Consider the following 19,909-nt stretch of genomic DNA (forward strand, 5'->3'; position numbering starts at 1 on the left):
TTGGAGAATTGCGGTGCTTGGAGAAGAGTTTATGCTGTGAACTAGTATAACTCTCTGTGGTTTTGCTGGTTCCTGTTCATTTGCAATGAATGGGAAAAGTGAGCCCTTCCCTCAGATATCTACGTAATGGGACAGTCCGACCAACAGGTCTAGTAGTACCTCTTCTTCCAACATTCATGCAGAAATGGAAAGTGTTGTAACTTTTCTACTACTTCTTTTCTGAGGTTAACAGAATATGACTCAAATCTTTGTAAATGTGAGAGTTTTTTACTCCAATTCTGCCAAGACAGCTCAGAGTCCCTAAAAGTAGTTTCAGTGGTATTTTGAACTGCTTTTTTGTGTGTAGATATCATTGCTCTCATGATACACTTTGGCCGCAGTTGCTTAAGAAAAGGTGAAGGTTTTCACTGTGGCGTTGAACACATGAGGTAACAGGAAAGCATCTTCCCTAGTGGCAAAAGAGGTGAAGTTGCAAACAGATTCGACAAAAGCAATAAGGCAATCTTTACACCCCACTCTGTCACGGTGTCTCCTTACAATATCATATTCTCCTCGTTGCCTGTCCTGCAGATATACTTTAAATTTCCCAGAGAGCTCGTAGAGTAGGTGTCTTTTTTAAGAGTGTTTTCTTACTTCCTTATACTAGACAGGGATCTGTTTGGTTACAATTAATCTTTATATGGCAGCAATGGAAAGGTTTTTTTTGAGTCACTTTGACAAGGGGAATCATCTGTTAGACAGTATAAAGGTTTCATTTTTAACTATATCTGGAGCTGGCCAATATAGTAAATTTTTCACATATTGAGGGGAGATAAGTTTATTTTCAGCTCCAGGTAAGCATTACTTAAAGCAGGACTCTGTGGGCACTCTTTTTCTAGCAGCCAAACTGAGGATGCTGATACTGATATACTGCTCATCTTAAAACTTGCTCAGAAATCTGTGGTAGTAGAAGTATTTGAGGAAGGTACGTTAAAGAGGCACTCCGAGGTGCTAGATAAATTCCAGAAAACAGTGATGCATTGTACTTTTGGACTAGAAATTAAGTGTAATCAAACTACAGGAGTTTTTCACACATGAACACGACGCAGAGATGAAATTCGTACACATACTGATACCTCTGCATGAATGCATGCATTGTAAAAACAAGGCTGAATGCTCGCACTGACAATTCTTTAAAAATCAGTCTCAGAAGAACGGTCAGGAGTGCAGCATGCATATGTGCTGACTGGCTTCAGCTCCTTTTGGCTTACACCTTACAGCTCTGAGCTTCGGTGGAGCCTGGGGGCACTTCTGACTTCTCCTGCGGCCATGGTTTCAGGCTCATGTTGGCTTGGAGAATAGTTCTAATTCTGTGAGTGACTTATAGGCACTCTTTAAAAGACAGCACAGGCACGCTTACTGACTGTTTAATCATACACACTTTTATACAACAGCAGAGGTTTGACACACAATTATTGTAGAATGGGCTTACCTTAAAAATTCCTGTGAATATTCTGTGTTGGCTGTGAGCTGTATGGCACAGTGCCACTGTCATGTCAGAGATGGAAACGAAGAAGCTCACAGAACAACTGCCTAGAAATACTAGGTTGCATTGGTGATTTGTGTCACCGTAGAGACAGGGTACAGTACCGACCTTGATTCTTCCAAAGGTTTTGTAGAAGAGGTCAACAATTTCTGAACTTGTTGAGTAGAAAGAAAACTGTTTTAGTATCTCCTCCTCTGCAAGTCCTTCCTCCCTAATGAAGATGTGAAAGTAAATGTCTTGCCCAGTAGTCTAGTATACTTTTTTTCTGTTGGATAGTTGTAGTTTGCTGGAAGTAATGTTATGGCTGTGATTCATATCATAAGTTCTTTTTTACTCTCTCATAAAAATCTATGTCCATGCATGTTTCCTTACATGTGATTATCTTCTTTTCTTTCAAGTCTTTTTCTTCTCTACCATTTCCAACAAAGCAGGGGAAAAAAGTCAGTCTTAGAAGAAGGAGATCGGCAGAGAGTTATAAGCAGCTTTGCTTCTCGTGCTATTGAGGCTCACAAGCAATCTAATATCAATGGATCATTGAACAATAACCTCCCCAAATCTTCAAGTAACATTACTTTCTTATCCGATGAGAATCCACTAACTACTCAAAACCCATTGTACGTGGAAGGTGTCACCCAGAGTCCTGCTGCTGCTGGGTTACTGCGGAAAAGAAGCGATGCCCTAGATACTCTTTCTCCTATGCAGTTAGTCTTGAGAGATGCCTCTTCGGGAGGCAGTCACCGTGCGTGGACAGTACCAACTCACATTACTAAGAGACACGCGCCTGGTTCTCTGTGCAGGCCAGTTATCATGGACCCCATTCAGTGGCAACAGGAAAGACTCAAAGCAGAGAATGAAGGAACTGAAAATCAGCATAGCACAGTTGATATTAGCAGTCCGCTATTTCAAAAACTAAGTGGCCCCACATTAACTGTAAAAGAGAAGGCAAGACAATTTGAGCAGCAGGCTTTGCAGGAAATGAAGCAAGTGAAATCTCCTGATGTCAAGTCCACCCGTTCACCAACGCACAGCATCTGTTTGCAAGAACGAGATAACGTGCTAGAGCAGTCTCCTAAAAGTGTGGTTGCTTCTCCTTGCCTTCGCTGTTCTCCTCTGTCCTCTCCAACACCTTGTGAAGTAGTTGAGCCGGAGCCCTCTGCGGTCCCCTCTGTAATCATCACTCACCATGACTATCCTGACGAACTTTCTCCTCCACCAACTCGCAAGCCAACTCCTCCGTCTTTTAGGATAAAGAAACACGTTTGCCAAAGTTTTCTAGCTTCTCAAACCAAAGGAGAAGCTACAGAAAACATTCCAGACCCGCCTAAAACTCCCCCACCCCCTCCTCCTCTGCTGCCTCCTCCACCTCCATCCCCTCCTCTTTTGCCACCCCATCCTCCAACTCTGCCCCCCGCTTCTCTTCCTTCTTCTTCATCTCTTCCCAGCACCCAACACCTTTCCCCTGCAAAGCATTCAAAATCCCCTGCCAAACAGCCAGCTGTACCACCACCGGCCACAGTGCCAGAGCCACCTCCCCGTAGGGAGCTGAAAGGTATTCTTAAAAACATTCAGAATTTAGCAGCGATTGAGAAGTCCGTGGCCAATATGTACAGCCAAATAGACAAAAACCACGTTCTGCCCAAGCACATCTCTAAGCTCAAACCAGTTGCAACGCCAGAGCTGCCGACTCCCGAGGCTGGGGCTGAGCACAACCAGCAGAACGGCAGCTTGAGCTGTGTTGTGGAGGAGCTCGAGAAACGCTTTCCATCTCAGTCGACAGCACTGTAATATTTTCGCTTTAATGTTTTCTGCATGTACCCTTTTGAGCACGATGACTCTAATGCAACACGTGGTTATCTGCCTCAGACTCTAGAAATGCAGATTATTTCCATTTCTCTGCTGTCTCTTTCTACTCCTTACCTAATCCTGAAATAGAAAGACTTTATCTTACCTGTTCGCTCAGAAATTTGTAATGTGTCATTGTACAAGTTGTTCCCAGCACTGTTCAATGACCTTGGTTCTTAGTCTGTTTACCTGAAAGTCTTGGGGAAAACTGTCCGTTTGTTCGCAAAGGTAGCAGAGGGCTTAATAACTGCTTTACTGCCCTCGCTGTGAGTAATACCAGTAAGCACAGTGATTTTTCTGTAGCTGTAATGGGAATTCCTTGCTTTGCACATAAGATGTACAAATGGGAGGAGTCTAATAGTCCAATATTGGGTGTCAAAGAAAGCGAGCCAGAGTTGTTACAGTAATGCATCTTTATATTCCATGGGAGATGGCGCAGAGCTCTGCTATGCTGGCATGTTTTCTTTTAGCTCACATTTGCATTTCCCAAGTCCGAAGAAGGGTATTCTCTTGATTTGTTGGTAAACTCAGCCATTTTCCTTTGTGTCACTTACATCATGCCTTCCATTGCATTTTTTATGTTGTAACTGCATGTTTAATGTTTTTATTTTGTAAACGATTTAATGTACAAAGCTTTTTTTTTATTATTTATTTTGCACGTTCATGTTGTTGACGTCTCTTTTTAACTGTCATGCTATCAACTACACAGCTAAAGCATCTCGCTCATCTTAAAACGTAATAAAGTTACTCTGATTAGCGTCACCAAGTGAAGGTTTCTCAAGTACTTGCAAAAATCCCTGTAATTTACTTACTGGCTCTTTTGCTTCCAGTCATCTAAATCACACTTTTTACATTAAATGTGTGAATTTTACTAAATTAGCTTGTCCTTTGAAACAAATGGTAAGTAAAAGCAATTTGGGCATTTAAATGAATGTTAGGTTGGTTCAACGTGTAAGTTTTATTTTGTTCTTTGCCAAAACACACAATATATATTTGTTTAAAATGACTATTAAAAAGAAGAAAACAAACCCTGGATAGGCAGGTATCACAGAATGAAGAAATACTAAAAACCACTTCAGTATCAAACGTTATAATTCGGAGCAAAAAGATAGATAATTATTTATCAGACTGTCTGTAGATGTACTCATCATTTCCACGGTGCTCGGCTTTTTTTTATTTTCTCTTTTTATTTTAAATCTGCAGTTAGGATGTGTGTGGGGGGTGTTTCAGTTGGAAGCTGCTGAAGGTGATTTCTCTTTCTTTGTCCCAGAACCAAACTCCATGAAGCCCATCATGCAACTTTCACCAACTTGAGTTTTAGAATCAGAATTTTTCTGTGCCTTGTGAAGTCTGTGCTCTTGTTGGTCTAGACTGTAATTCCAAGACACGTAATGGATAGGAACAGAAGCCAAATGCGTGAGGGGAACAATTATCTATCACAGCATGTTTGCCGTAACAGTCTATGTAATTTATGAGATTCACCTATGTATGTTAGCTGCCCGTAGTGCTTAAGTTTTCTGAGTGGCACAGCAACAGCAAACTGTCAAAATTAAGCAGCTCTTAGAGAAGCGTTGAATATTTAAGTGCCAGAATTAGAAGAATTGGTGCATACTTGTATACCTGCTTCTGCGTACCTGCCGTGGTTCAATGAGATAATCGACTGTCCAGAGCTGAGCATGGGAAATTGTGCTGAGCGTGTTCACAGTGGATCAACTCTTACATCAGAAATGCGTAGTTAAGTATCCAGCTCCCACTTTAGATCCATGGCAGATACCTCTGTGATGCTCATCACACCAACTAGTGAAATATTAGACAAATGTGGCCTAATTTTGCAGTGTGTGGTGTCACGCGGTAGGCGTGCAGATGTTTAGTAATTCACAAGGTAAACTTCAAAGATTTTATTTATTTGTGGCGTTCCTTAGGCAGAAAAGTAGGACATCACACAAAAGTTCCTTTTTAAATATTTAGTTTCACCCAGTCAATCTCAAAAGAGCCTGTGGGGGTCATTGTAATCAGCTCTTCACTAATGAGGAACACCTACTTTCTCTCATTCTTGAAGCCCTTATTAATTTGAGGAGTTTATGAAACCTAATTTATTTTTGTCTACAATTAAAGCAACCTTGGTTCTCCTGCTGGTTTCTTGAATAGCCTTTATTATAAATAAGAAAAAAAAAAGAATTGTATTAGACTGGGAAAGAAATTGTACCAAGAACACATGCTTTAACCCATGCCAGGGAAGTTCTGTCCCATAGAAATGTCTGGACAGTACTGCTGTGCTATGAGATGTTATAAACAGTATGCTGCTTGACAAAACATTGAGCATATAAAGGCTTACTGACCTCTTCTTGTGATGTCAGGATTGGTTACTTGCAGACTCTTGTGATCCTTGATAAACCTCCGGTCCTTCTAGCAACAGCTTGACTGGGGTGACTTATGAGCAGGGACAGAGACTGCATCTGTAGAGAAAACTCTTCCTCCCTTTGAACTGTTCGCAAAGCTGAAATCAAGCAGTAATGTACCATTGCTTACCTCCCTTTCAGATTCTTTTTCTTTTCAGGTTTGACTTATGAACTGTGGGAAATCTCCATTTTAAATCTTGGGGCAAATTGATAAGCAGTTGCTTCCACTGATTAGTAGCTGCAGTATTTGAGTTTTATGATCCTTTTTAATGTGAAAACAGATAAAAAGTATGAAGTAGCAAAAGCGTGGTGGGATGCCAGTAATTGGGAAAATTGTTGCTTTAGGCAAACCACAATTCCATTAACTCATGCTAGCAGCACAGTCCTGTGAAAGGTTGCCACATTTTCTACGTGTGAATTCATTCCTGTTTCATCTCTCATACAAAATACCATGGGCGTACAGTACCTGCGTATAATCCTGCAGCCTACAGGGGTAGCACTCTTGCTTTCTCTCAGACTGACTGGCATGAAGTCTTGGCTGCAGAAGCCAGAAGCGATTCCTCCCTCAGTGGAGAGACACTTCAAATTCCTTCCTGGAATCAAACGATGTCATTTTGACCTTTGCCTTTTTGTCAGAATCGATCCTTATGCTGTATTGAGTGAATGGACTTTTTTTTTCCCCTCTTTCCTTTTTCTTTTTTTTTTTTTTTTACTAATCCTGACCACACAAAGTTATACTTAAGTGAAATATAAGCAATTCTCAAGTGTTATGCTACTTTTAAGAAAGTTAAATTCCAAACTAAATTCTAGAACTTTGTACTAAAACTTTAATCTGCAATATAGTGACTACTCAAGAGCAATTAAGATTAATAAGTTTACTTATCCCCTGTGCAACACAAGGCCTTTTCCTGAAGATTGCTGTGGGAGATAAGGAAGCTAAATGCAGTGTTGCTCATGCGGGCTTTGAGAAGTCATCTTGTGATCTTCATTTTGGTTGTTCATTAGTTTCATATCGTATGGGCAGCAGCATTAATGTAATGCTGATAATCAATTCCATGTGATAAGTATTAATAGGAAATTTTAGAGATAACAGTAAAGAATAATAATGACTTGTACTCTTTTTTATTTGCTCAAATGTAATTAATGAGTTCCCCCAGACTGTTGACTATGCAGTATGTTAAGTTCAGCATACTTTTTATTCCTTTCTTAAACATAGTAATAATTAAAAAAAAAAATCAGAACACAGTGATACAAAGACTTAAATTGCTATTTGCTGTTCTTAATCCTTTTAATTTTCTGGCACAAAATGTGAAGATACAGACCTCGATAGATATAAGTGCATTTGTCACGCATATGAACGGCTCCAATAAAATGAATTCAAATAAGCAAGGAAATTGCCAGAGATGCACAGCACAAAGCCTGTGGCACAATAGTCATAGATAGTACAAATAATACCACTCCCCCTCCGCTGAGCAAGTGTTAGTAAATGTGTAATTATGACAATAATGTAGTTAAATTACTAATAGAAGCTTCAGGCCAATTTCTAGCAAGACCACTGTAGATAAGTCCAGAAGTAGAAGAGAAAGTGTTTCACTGCTTAAAAAGATATGCAAAATAACAGTCTCTTTGTAGATGGTCATTCTAGGTCTTGGAGACAACAGAGAAGGTGACTTGGCAGGACATCTTCTAAAAACAGAAGGAAAACCAAGCCTATGTTTGTTTAACCTTTATTTACCCTGCTCCCCTTTGCTGTGTTGCACTGGGTGCACTGGCACTCTGGCTTCTGGGGATTAGGGATTTCTTCTCATTCATTTGCAATCTAAAGCAAAAATAGATCCCAGAGATTCACTAGCCTTCCTCCTGCAACATTTTGTATGTGCAGAGCGAGTCTAAAGACAGACATGTTTTGTATCGTAGATCTGCATTTCTTTCCATGCTGGCAGTATTTCTTATCACATTATCTTTTCACCTCTCTCCAGAAAGATTGGCACTATGCATCTTTGTATAGCCAAGCAGAAGTATACTAATGTCTTTTTTTTTCCTTTTTCTGACCTCAAGGCGAGGATATGCACAGCAAGAGGTAAGGCTGTTCCTGCTTACATTTAAATTACTGCTTCTATCAACATACTTTTTCTATACAGCCTGTGTTGTGAAACAGTGGATGTTTTAGAGGTGCAAATGGTTCAGAAAGACCGGATGCATTCAGGAGGCATAGACGCGCTGGCAGATGGCTGGTAAACACTGTGGCACAAGCTTAACCTCCAGGATGGAGGATTGCTGCTTGACAGGCTGCCAAAAGGTTTCCAAGGGAATTGCCTCCATTGCTTTTCATGTTTTAGAGCAGCAGGTCTAATCGTCTGCTACAGCCCACCACATGGGCTCAGCACAGGCCTTTTCTGCAACCCAGTGCAGTCTGTCCTCACAGCATCTTTTTTCATACAAATCATAGAATCACCAACATTGGAAAAGACCTCCGGGATCATGCAGTGCAACCACCCACCTACCACCAGTATTTCCCCACATAAAATCATAGAATCATTTTCCTAGCGATGAATAACACGGAGAACTTTCTAAATGAACTCGTTCAGTAAGTCCTCCTAAGTACATTCCCATCGTAATGGTTGATATTTACTGATGAGTACTGATTAATCTTAGGAAGTGCCTCTGGGGTCTGCTGCTCCTTATTTAGTAGGATTACAAAATGCAGATTTATTCTGTTGTACTCTCATTTGTCTTCCTTTTGCAAAGCTGATTTGTAACGCTTAATTCAGGTACAGATCTTCCCCATCTCCTACAGTTCAGTTTTGGCCAAGTAACTTGGCTGAGACAGGGCCCCCCGAATTTTCAGAGGAGGGTTGTTCCAACACACATGATGCAATCGTTCTTTTGGGCCCTGATATAAGTTTTTGAGTTAAATAATTTAGAGAACCACCACATAAGCAATGAAATTTCATACTAAATAAAATAAATAGTTGTATAATCAATGGATATACAGATGGCATAGTGCATCCAGGAGTTTGGCTGATGTAATTGTTATATTAGAGTAAAAAAAGAAAAACACTCACCCTATCCTGGGCTCATGAAATAGACTCTGGTGGAGTGGATCTCCAAAGAGATCCTTCCCCACTGGCAGTCAGCTCTTAAATGGGTCTAGGAGAGGTGCAGCCAGGCTCCACCCCTTCCTGCAGCACAGGCGATTTGCCTCACACACTGCTCGCCTCAGGTGATCAGTCAGAGGTTCAGGCCATGATTCAGCAGCCCCATACAATCGTGTACTATGAAGTCATGTTACCATTGTAGGTGCATAGCATTTTTGTGGTGCGTGCTGAATTTGGAGGTATCCAAGTGACTGCGTACGAAATATCGCGAAGGACTTGTGTCTTAAGATTTCTTTCTTTATTGTTGCTGCCTATTAATACCGTCTCGTTTTCTTTTATAGCAACAGCAGTTGCTGAGACCTTCCCTTCTCAGGCCAGAGGTACTGCTGTTTTTCATGTCTTAATTATTCAGTAAATTTTAAATGTCTTTTACATCATTTCCTAATGAAAACTGATCTTTCCTCTTTCCTGTTGTATTTTTTTTCCTGACTGTCTTAGATGAACATGAAAGTCGTATTGTTGTTGACCCCTCAATGCAGTTTTCATTAAATACCTGAAACGTACTGCCATTTAATATTTTGGCTGCTTGTTACCTGAACAGATGTGTAGTTTGCCAGGTAAAGAACAGGCTGGACTACCGAGCCCCTGGTGACACTGTGAAAGGAGTTAAATTTAGTTGGCAGCTGGTCACAAGTGGCATTTCCCAGGGCTCAGTACTTCAGCCGGTTTGTTTAATATTAATTTTTACACAATCTTCTGAGGGGATCGAGTTTGCAGATGACACCAATCTGGATGGGAGTGTCCATCTGCCTGAGGGTAGGAAGGCTCCGCAGGGGGATCTGGATGGGCTGGGTCAGTGGGCAGCCTTGTCCATTCAACAAGGCTGAGCGCTGCGTTTGGGTCGTAACAGCTCCCAGGCCTGGGGAAATGTGACCGGAAAGTTGCTAGGCAGCAAACTACCTGGGTGTGCTGGTTGACAGCTGGCTGAACCGGAGCCAGCAGCGTGCCTGAGAGGCCAAGAAGTCCAATGGCATCCTGGCTTGTATCACACATAGAGTGGCCGGCAGGAGCGGAGAGTCAGTCGTCTCCCTGTGCTTGATATTTTGAGTCTGCACCTCAAGTACTGTGTTCAGTTCCTTGATATCCAGCCGCACTCTGTTTTTTCAGATGTCAGTCAAGTGATAATTGAGTATTATATCTGGAGACGAACTAAGCAGTTGGCCTGCCAAGATAATGAAAGCATTAGCACACTGCTGTGAAGTGATGGGTTATTAATGCGGCACTTTCTCCTTCAAATTTCTTAGACCCTATGTCATTCCCGGAATAAGCAATGGAGCAGGTGTGTGAGACTTTGTTATAAGCGGTGGAGAATGGTGACAGTTTCTACAGCCACTGTAAGCAACAACAAGATGTTCAGAGACAACTTTAGTTTAATAGGACAGGGTATTTTTCCCCTTGGAAGCGTGTGATGGAGACAACATGCATCCCTTGTCAAAACCAAAGTCTTGGTGCTCTTTGTTGTTATTGCAGCGCAGGGACATTCCACGCAGCAGCCCAGTGCCAGCAGCATGTGGAGAGAACTTAAGTACACACTGATGTTGTTGTAGGATACAAACATTAAGAAAGAAACCTGAATGAAGAGTATAAGTAAAATAGCCAAATACTTGAACACGGATTTTTTCCATTGAGAGAGGCTCAAGAAATCACACTTCATTAGCACTGAATCCAGTTCGGTGTCAGTATTCAGCTGACTTAGAGCAGTCACTCAGAGTGAAGACACCACAGAAGGGGTCATTTAAAGCTTGTGTTGACTTGTCATTATGGTTCTTGATGGTTATCAGTGTTCTTTTAATTATTAGTTCTTTTTGGGTTGTTGGGGTTTTTTGTTTTTTTGGGTTTTTTTTTTGCACTTGGTTCTTTGTATCTTTTTCGTATGTCATTCTGTGTGCCTGTGCATTCAATCCATGTTTCTCTTTTGACAGGAGTTAAGTATGGAGTCTGGAATTGACCCAGGGCAGGAATACTACGGGCAAGATTACTACAGTTATGAGCACGGGTATGTTTTCATTTTTCCTTTATATTTCAGAAATGCTGCTTTTCAAGGTTGGTGATGTTTATTATTACAGCACCTGATCTGTAGACTTACCTTCACCCCAGGATTACTTTAATCTTTGCACCCACGACTGAGTGTGCTAATAACAAAACTCACTTCTTGAACCTTAAATGGGTGTTATATAACTCAGAGATTCTTTAGGAAGCTAATTTTACCACGGAGCACGTAGCCACTGGTAGTCATTAACGTTTTTATGTTCACTTTTTTATTTGTGTATATCTGTTGTCTTGGAAATGAATTTCGTCAAATAGCCTTTTTGTGACTCGCCAGTCTGAGTTCAGCAATACTTCTCATAGTTCTCAGCCAGCATCTGGCTTTCTATATTTACCTAGAAAAATGCCATTCTGCCTTGTTTGGATAAAGCCCGTTTGCCTGCACTCAATTTAGAGATTATAGAATTTTTTTCAAAGATTGCAAGGATTCTCCAGAACCGATCCCCCAATAACGTTAAAGAAAAAATAATTGAGTACTTTGAAGTAAGGTTATTGCACTTGGGAGATTCTGGAGACCCGGCAGTATAAGCTTCCTCCAGCTGTAGTGACTTATGGCTGGTTCCAACAGCAGGAGGCTTCAGACTGCACTACTGCCGATACAAAAGCAACAACAAAAATTAAATATCCTTCTTAATGGTAGGGGGAAAAGAAAGATAGTAAGTAAAGAAAGTAACGTCCTTTAGGGATGTGTGCGTGCGTTTATTGCTCTCTGTGAAGACATGCAGGAATACATTGGCACGTCACAAAGAGCTGGCGATGTTTTTGCCAGGTATGAACTGCCTCAGTATGGGAGCCGCCGCCGCTTGTTGTCTCCTTCGGGGATGTATGATGAGTATGGGGAAGTCATGGTGGAGAACGACGGCGGCTACTACTACAGCCCACATGGAACAACAGCAGAAGAGGTAAGCGTCTCTGGCGTGTTGATTCTCTCTCTGCAACAAGCTGAAGCAATTGTAAACCTTATCAAATGGATTTTTTTTTTTTTAATGGATTAGAATAGTGGGAATATTGTATACAGACCAAATAATCAGCTCTTCCAATCCTAATAATCGTTTGCCCTTCAGATGACCGCTAACGTTTGCATCAGCACCTCTTTTCCTTTTTATAGAAATAAAAAAAGTAATTGCAAAGTTTCTTTTATTATGCGCATTGCTTCTTCCCTTAATGTAGATTTCTACTTCAATGAAAAGTCCACGTAGCCTTAGGTAATACCCTTTTATATTGTTAACTGAAGGGAGTATTACTAATATTCAACCTATAACTGGTGGTTTTCCAGTGAGAAAATCAGTCACCTAAACTAATTTAACATAGAGTTCACAACTGAACGTAAAGAAAATTTAAAATGTCAGTGGCAGCCAGAAGAAAGGAGATGAAATTGTTCACTTTTTAATTTAATATTCAGAATTACTAGATTTTTAATCCATCACATGGGTTTTCATTACATGAGAAGTGATAACATTTACGAGCCAGTCTTTTTCTCTTTTGCAAGGCAAGGTAGTTGTGCATTTGCAGCCTCTTCTGGAAGTTAAACTTTCCCCATAACTTCGGTGAGAAGCTATTCTAAAACGCATTAGTTTTGGTGCCGGAAAAAAGTGTTGCATTTGTTCCTGATGATTTACTTTGGGGGTACAAGTTTTCATAATAACTACCTTTCCAATTTTAATCAAGTTCCATTTTCGTAATTTGCAGGGAATGAGTCAAAGCAGAGGTCCGTCAAGCAGAGGTATAAGCCAGAGAGCAGGGGCTCAAATAGAAGGTAGACCTTTAGATGGTGGGATGGATCTAAGGCATGGCTCTGGAAGAGCATATAGAACCAGCCAGGGAAGGAGAAAACTGAAAGCAGTGATGCATTTGAGTCGCGTAGCAGTCAGTGCTCACAAACCAGTAGGAAGAAGCGAGTCTGCTCGTGCTCCCTGGAAGAAAGCAAAGATATTCCCAATGATTCTGCAAAAAGTGAGAGGCGGTAGAAAAGATTCCAGTTATGCCAAGTTGATGTCAGCTCGCCAGGCGGATGGTGAGAAAAGCATGATTATCAGGGGAAGCTACTTCCAGAAATCTACAGATGACAGACCTTCAATGAGAAAGCTGAATCATGTGTTAAAACGCATTAGTGTCTCCAGAAAATTTCAAGAGCCTGCTAGCAAAGATGCAGTGCTTTCAGGAGAAAAAGGAGAAGAAGAAAGAGATGAAGCAAAGTCAGGAGTTTCAATAAGTATCACAGCAGAGAGCGAACATGAGGAAAGCGATTATGAAAAGAAGAAGAAGAGGAGAAGAAAATACAGTTCAGATGAGTCGTCTGCGAAGAGTAGTAGCTCTGGGTCAGAGTCAGAAGATAAAGACTATTTGACAGTAACTCTGGACCAAGATGAAGCCACTGAAAGTACCGTGGACTCCGATGAGGAATCTGGGCGTGATATCGGGGATTCCGACAAAGGCTCTGGATCCAGCTCCAGCAGTGAATCGGAGGAGGACTCTTCTGAAGAGGACGGTGACGAGGAAGAGTCTGACAGCGATGAAGACGATAGCCTTTCACAGAGCTCATCTACACGAAGTTCATTCAGCAAATCAGGAACCAGCGACTCCAGCAGTAGAAGAAGTACTGGAAGGTCAAGTACAAAAAGCAGGGGAAGTAGCTCTCGTGGCAGAGCAAGGCGATCCAGCCAGAAATCAGTCAGCTCGAACACATCAGGTACAAGCTACAGGAAGACATCAGGATCCAGCTACAAGAGCAAAACCTCCTCTGCCAGCCTTGAAATAGAAGACACGATAGAAGAGGTTTCAGAAGAAGAAGAGCAAGCAGATACGGAGCAAGTCAGTGCAAGCCCTGATAAGACAACAGATAACACGAAGAATAAGACAGTTTCTAAAACATCTGCAAATGCAAAAAGTGCTAAAAGTGCTGCTGAGGAAGAAGACAAGAGAAGAAAATCAGGTTTCAACAGTGGGGATAATGAGGATGAAAGTGCAGAAGAGGTTGATACGGATGCTAGTGACAAGGAGGAAGCTGTCAAGAAGAATGGAAGTGAAATCAGTGTTAATTCCAAAGGTACTGGGGGAATAAAAAGCACAGCTAGTGCCACTTCTGGCAAGACTACCACTTCCCCTGATACTGAGACTCAGAGTTCTGACATCACCGTGAAAAGAAAGAAAATAAAAAAGGGATCCCAAGAGCAAAGTAGGTCTCAATCAGATGACACCCTTGACACTGCTGTTACAGAATCTGAGACTGCTGGTGATTCTACGTCCTTTTAAAAGGGAACAACAGTAGGTGGACATTTTGCAAGAAGGAGTGATCTTGTTTGCTGTGCCTTCTGTGTGGTCTTTCCTAAACAGTACGCACCCATCTAGAGATAGCCAAATTGAAAAACACAAAGCTTATTGCTTCAGCTTTTCAATCTTATATGCCTTAAGGACAGAACTGTGGACTACCAAACTAACGTAATTCTTCTGAAAGACTATTCACATATACGTGGTGGTGGATGCAGAAAGCTTAATTTTCATCTAACAGTGGCAGGACAGAGTATTTCTCTGCCGATTGAAATCGTATAGCATTGCGTTAAATCTTACATTTAATCCTTTTAGTGGTATGCATATAGCGATGCCAAGCTATGTTACATTTTGCATTAACTGTGATGGATAGCTTCACGAACCTGACGGCAGAAACCTGTTAAGGGCCCTGTGCTCACACAGGTTTCATCTGTGTCACACGGTGGCACTTTGAGGAAGGAAAAGTCGCAAAACGTTGAAGAACAAGAGACTTAAATGTCATATATTTACATTTCCCTACCATAAAAGCATTTGCTAAACTTCACCAAGCTCGGCTGTAAACCTCACCCCGTCTCCAGGGTGGAAACTGAAATTGCAGCAAAGCAGGATTTCCAGAACTGCTGAGTATTACTAGCAGCACTGGCATTAAACTGTTTCTGGGTTGTGAGATTCAAGTATCGGCAATGTAAAAGGCAGAAGTCTAGAGGTAGGTGTACAAAGTGAACTTGGTCAGAAGAGGAAATGAGTTGTACTTCCAAACTTCTGCCCTTCCATTTTTTTAGTGTTTTGTTCTAATTAAACAACAACAACAAAAATCTGTTTAAAAGTTTGAGAAGCATTGCCAAACTATTGCTGAAGGTGATCGGTAACTGTCACCTACGTTCAGTATTTTGGTATTTGTATTTCAAAATTCACTAATCTGCAGTATTTAATGCCATTCAATAGGGAAGTCTTACAGCACTTTGAGCAGCACATTTCTGCCTAGGATGATCGCATCAGAGGGATTTCTGTCGTTTGCAACTCAAAGGGACGTTTGAGTTCTCAAAAAGGAAACAACACCTGCTGCATGGTGTACTGCTTCACGGTGCTCTTATCCATTCTGACAGCGAAGCACAAAAGCTTTGCATACACACAAGCTATCTACAGTTTATCTGCTTTGTATCAAAACCCATAGAGCTGTTTCTCAACCATTTATCCTGATAAGTTAAAAAAAAAAAAAAAAAAAAAAAAAAAACAAGCCAGTAATGGATTAGCCTTTTGTCTGCTTTTAAGATAGTACAACTTCTGGCATATTCACCGAAGCTCTGCCAAGAAGTCTCTGTCAGAGAGGACAGAGAAGAACATTTGAATTTTAATGACACTTCGATACTTGGGTATGATACTTGAGCAATAAATTGTGATGGTAACTTTTCAACTTTGGAGTTGAACTCACTTGAGGTGTGACCTAGATTTATGATTGCTCACTTTCTTGTATTCCCACGTAGCACGAAGTCAGGCTGCACATAGTATATTTGCATGCAGATCCCATTTAAACTAGTCCTTTCATCCACTGGCATTTGCCTGTGCAAAGAAAATCGTATGTCTTTATCAGAAACAAATTAATACACCTAGAAGTAGTTTCTACGAAGTACAACTTTTCAAAAGCTCAAGAATTCTCACCCATTTGTACCTGGCATGATTTTCTTTCTCTAAAAACTGGCTTTTCTTATGTGCATGTGCATGTGTTGATGTGGGAGTCTATCACGATGTTATCTGCTGCCTTAGTGAAACAACATGTTTTCATTAGTAATTCAACAGTAGTAGTTCGTTTTAGTGTATTCCCAGGAGACACTCAGAATTAGCAATGGGGTTTTTCATCACTATTAGTACAAAGTCTCTGCAACATGGAAGTTTTTTGCTTTAACTCTTTAAAAATGTACTTACGTTTTATAGAAATCCAAAGTCTCTTTTCTCCACCTTCCATTTAATAGCAAATCATCCCCATTGATTCTTCTAGATTGGAACTGGTACAAAGCCTCACATCAGTCTTTCTCCAGAGAGCCAATTTTGCTAACACTGTGCCTGACAATTTCCCTTGCGTTGGTCCTGAGATCTTACTGTCCTTTACGTGGCGTTGCATATGGAATAGACTCCTTTGATGCTACTTCTGCACTGAATCTACCATTTAGTAATGCTGTGAAAGAAAACTTCCAAGGCCTTCCCAAGCCTTATACCCCTTAGTATACTATTTTATTGAAAGTATCACTTAATCAATTTCATTTTTGTAAGTGCCTTCCAACTTCGGTCAGAAAGGGACGCTAGTTCAGCTGTTTTTCATATCTCTTTGTAAGACAAACACATTGCTTTGTTGCAATACGACTGGTTTACTAATACCGATATACGGAAATCTGCTCTCAAAGCAATGTCTTTGTATCCAGAGTTCTGAAAAGAAGATGCGCTTTGACTTAATGGCCGCCAAGCTGAACGCATCTTTAGAACTCACCCCTCCACTCCCCCCTTGAAGTTTTTACACCTTTATACCTTTTATAGCTTATTTTATGCCTTATGTGTGATGTGATGCTGTTCACAAGTTGAGTTCATTCTTATAACTTTCATAGAATCATAGAATCACAAGGTTGGAAACAACCTGTAAGATCATCTAGTCCAACCATCAAGTTGGACTAGACTTTCAAGTACAAGGAATTGTTTGTGTGTTCAAGCTTATCAGGCATATATGACAGTAGTATGCGGCGGTAGTCAGAAGAGTTAGAAAGCACCGATGTACAATATGAAAGGAGCGGTGCAGAAGAGCAAGTCAAAATTTCCCATGAAATGTCTAGATGAAAGATGAGATAGATTAGAAAAAGGACAAAAAGCTGTAAGAAATCATACTGAGGTTTAATCACGTTTCCATTTACTGTCTAACAGTGGGCCAGAAAGAAAAGGATCAAGTTGATAGTTGACCCGGAGTACGAGACCAGCTCTACCGGAGAAGACAGCGCTCCTGATTCCAGCCAGAGGAATCGTCTTAATAACCCCAATATTCAAAGCAACGTCAATGGTAACATCTACATTGCGCAGAATGGCTCTGTTGTCAGAACCCGTCGTGTTTGCCTTGCTAATAATTTAAAAGTGACGTCTCCGGTGAGGCTGGGGAAACAGTTCAAGAAACTGGACAAGCTTGCGGTGACACACGAGGAGAACGTCCCACTGAACACATTGTCAAAGGGACCGTCTTCTAGTGATAAAGTGAACGCGAGACCTTGTAGCGTCTCATTTGCTTCCTCTATAGGGTCTGAAAACGTAGTAACGAAGCCAGGGGGCTCCAAAATGAAAAGCACAGAAGAGCAAGAATCTGTTGTTGATAACGAGGACGTAAAAGAGCCCTTGGAGTCTCACAGTGAACACACACAGTCAGATGAAGAGGAACTCTGGATGGGCCCTTGGAATAACCTTCACATACCAATGACAAAACTGTGATTTTCTTTTTTTTTTTTTTTTTTTAATTTTAATTTTTACTTCAGTTTATAATAAACTGCACTTTTTATTGTCACTGAAGAAAATGTATGAAATTTGTATCGTGCGCATACGTTGTATACTACAGACGACATGCTTTAAAGTTTAAAAACAAAATTTGCACTCACATTTGTACCAATTAATTGTCCCCCAGCAACTATTTTGACAGGCTCACGTTTCACTAAACAATACTTCATTTAAGTTAATTAGTTTTTTTTATCTTGATTTATTGTTTAATAAATGGTAAACTACTAATATATGCACAGCAACATTTGGTTGACTTTTCAGAAAGTTCTATACATGCCTAGCTTGTTTTTCCTGTATCGGTACTTGTGGCTATACTGTTTAGATTTGGAAAGTGTCTATTTATGTTCAAGATTTATATCCAGAGCTCTTGAGTCTGAGCTCAGAGGAATAAATTAAAAATAAATCCATGAAAGTCAACGGAGCAAATCCTCGGCTGGTTAAATTTGACTAACAGTACCAAAGTCAATAGCGATACAGCCAGTTTATGCAAGCAGAGAATCTCACTCGACGCCGAAGTACCAAACTTAAGTAACAGTGGAATTAGCATTTGTAAGAGTATTTAAGCAGAACTGTGAAACAGTTGATTAAGTACGGTAAAAATTGTAAAGGAGAAGGAAACGTGTAGCAATTAATCTTATTCAGAGCTACCTGTCCGCGATTTATTCATTTTCTTTCGTGAATTAACTCATTCCAATTTTCTTCTCTAGACAATTTTTCATCTTTTCATCTCTTCCCACATCAGTTATGTTTTCTTCTTTTTACAGTCTTTTAGCTCCAGTTTCTACGATCCATCAATAATTGTCATCCTATGGCTGTATTCCGCTGAAATAAACCAGGATGATACAGGACTCTATGAGACAGAAAGAGGTGTAAAAAGTAATTAATAGGGAGGGGATAGATAGATTTTCAAGCCCAGATAGCTGCTGGATTAAATGGTACAAACTCCATTCCACTCAAACAGAAACCTGCTGTAAGATAAACGGATCGTGGTGAAGGGGATAAAAAGTGAACATTTTCCAAGGTTAATACGTCTAAATGCAGCTGTGAAGGGCAAAGTCTGACAGAAGACACAGAATTGTTTCAAAATCTTTGAAGTACGCATTAGTTGTGAAGTAGACGCTATAAAATACTGGCAGCTGCTTTTAATTTCTGCTTGTAACTTGAAGTAGTGAATGCGTCATTTTACACCTTCAGCAGGGAGCTGTGAGATACTGTTGTTCATAACTACCAGGTAGTAGCTAAAAAGCATTAGCAATACAGAGCAAACTGTTCTTCTCCAATGAGATATTAGGGAAAAAAAGAAAAACAAGCGTATATTTACATGAGAAAAGCATCCTGTTACGTTACGCCAACTTCTTCAGGATGAGATCGAACTAGCTGTGAAAACAATACCAATACCTCTTAAAAGATTTGAAGAGTCAAGTGATAAATGCGTGCAGTTAATGAGGAAAAGACTGGCATCATCCTTCTTTTCCTGCCCATACGGTTAAGTTTTACCTCAAGATCTGGATGACGGTTGTTGTTGGTTCTGCTCTGGTAGTAAATGGACTTGTGCTACCGTGATTTTGTTTGTTTTCCCCTCGCACAGGTTCTCCTACGGGAAACTTCTTTTAGTGTTTGTCTTTAGAAGCTGTTCGCATGTTATGCTAATGTAAATGTGACATTTCTGTCAAATACCTCCTTTTCAACTTGAGGTTTCTGACCAAATATTTTGAGTGACAGTACTTGTTTTTAGGCATGAGAAACGCAACGTAGCCTACCATGCGAGAAACAAAAAGATCGACTATTTCTTTCTCCTAAATCTTTTACCTTGGCATATTTGGACTTGGTACCTAACAAAAAGAAATATCTGTTTGGAGTTTAGCTGGAATCTGAACATACAGACAAGAATGATGGAAGAAAAAAGAATCTATTCTTTGAAATAACTAGTAAAATGTTCTATTTTAATCCTGTTTAAGATACTGTATTTATTTCACTACACCATTTCTACTGCAAGATCTGTCAGTTGCTTTTTACTGATTACGCTGACGCAGTCATGAGGTTCTTAGAGAAATGCCATCTCCTGGCTCCTCTCAGTTTCCTACCCGCCTGCTTTTTCTGGACACTCACGGCTCTACCAGCTTTAGTGCTGTGAAGGATTGGCATGCCAA

The 19,909-nt window shown here is 40.5% G+C and overlaps 2 protein-coding genes across 10 annotated transcripts in view; both read left to right on the top strand.

Moving 5' to 3' along the window:
* Nucleotides 1–19,706, top strand: part of PCDH15 (protocadherin related 15) — a 682,309-nt gene extending 662,603 nt beyond the window's left edge. For 6 of the 9 annotated variants that reach the window (XM_085229233.1, XM_085229230.1, XM_085229231.1 and 3 more), the window contains 6 exons: nucleotides 7,825–7,846; nucleotides 9,206–9,244; nucleotides 10,847–10,920; nucleotides 11,740–11,872; nucleotides 12,660–14,234; nucleotides 17,145–17,270. In XM_085229233.1, the coding sequence (XP_085085359.1) occupies nucleotides 7,825–7,846; nucleotides 9,206–9,244; nucleotides 10,847–10,920; nucleotides 11,740–11,872; nucleotides 12,660–14,222 (1,831 nt within the window). In that variant the 3' untranslated portion in view covers nucleotides 14,223–14,234; nucleotides 17,145–17,270. Of the gene's footprint in view, nucleotides 1–7,824; nucleotides 7,847–9,205; nucleotides 9,245–10,846; nucleotides 10,921–11,739; nucleotides 11,873–12,659; nucleotides 14,235–17,144 lie in introns of all 9 variants that reach the window. The other 3 variants (XM_085229236.1, XM_085229237.1, XM_085229238.1) reach the window with 2 other exon arrangements.
* On the top strand, nucleotides 424–4,129 carry LOC146543831 (protocadherin-15-like). The gene is made up of 2 exons (XM_085229559.1): nucleotides 424–428; nucleotides 1,924–4,129. Exons 1-2 carry the CDS (start codon nucleotides 424–426, stop codon nucleotides 3,308–3,310), a joined length of 1,392 nt encoding a protein of 463 aa, XP_085085685.1. The 3' UTR covers nucleotides 3,311–4,129.
* Nucleotides 19,707–19,909: the final 203 nt, after the last annotated feature.

The sequence above is a fragment of the Meleagris gallopavo genome, chromosome 8 (genome assembly GCF_905368555.1).
Source record: "Meleagris gallopavo chromosome 8, MGAL_WU_HG_1.1, whole genome shotgun sequence".
NCBI classification, from domain to species: domain Eukaryota; kingdom Metazoa; phylum Chordata; class Aves; order Galliformes; family Phasianidae; genus Meleagris; species Meleagris gallopavo.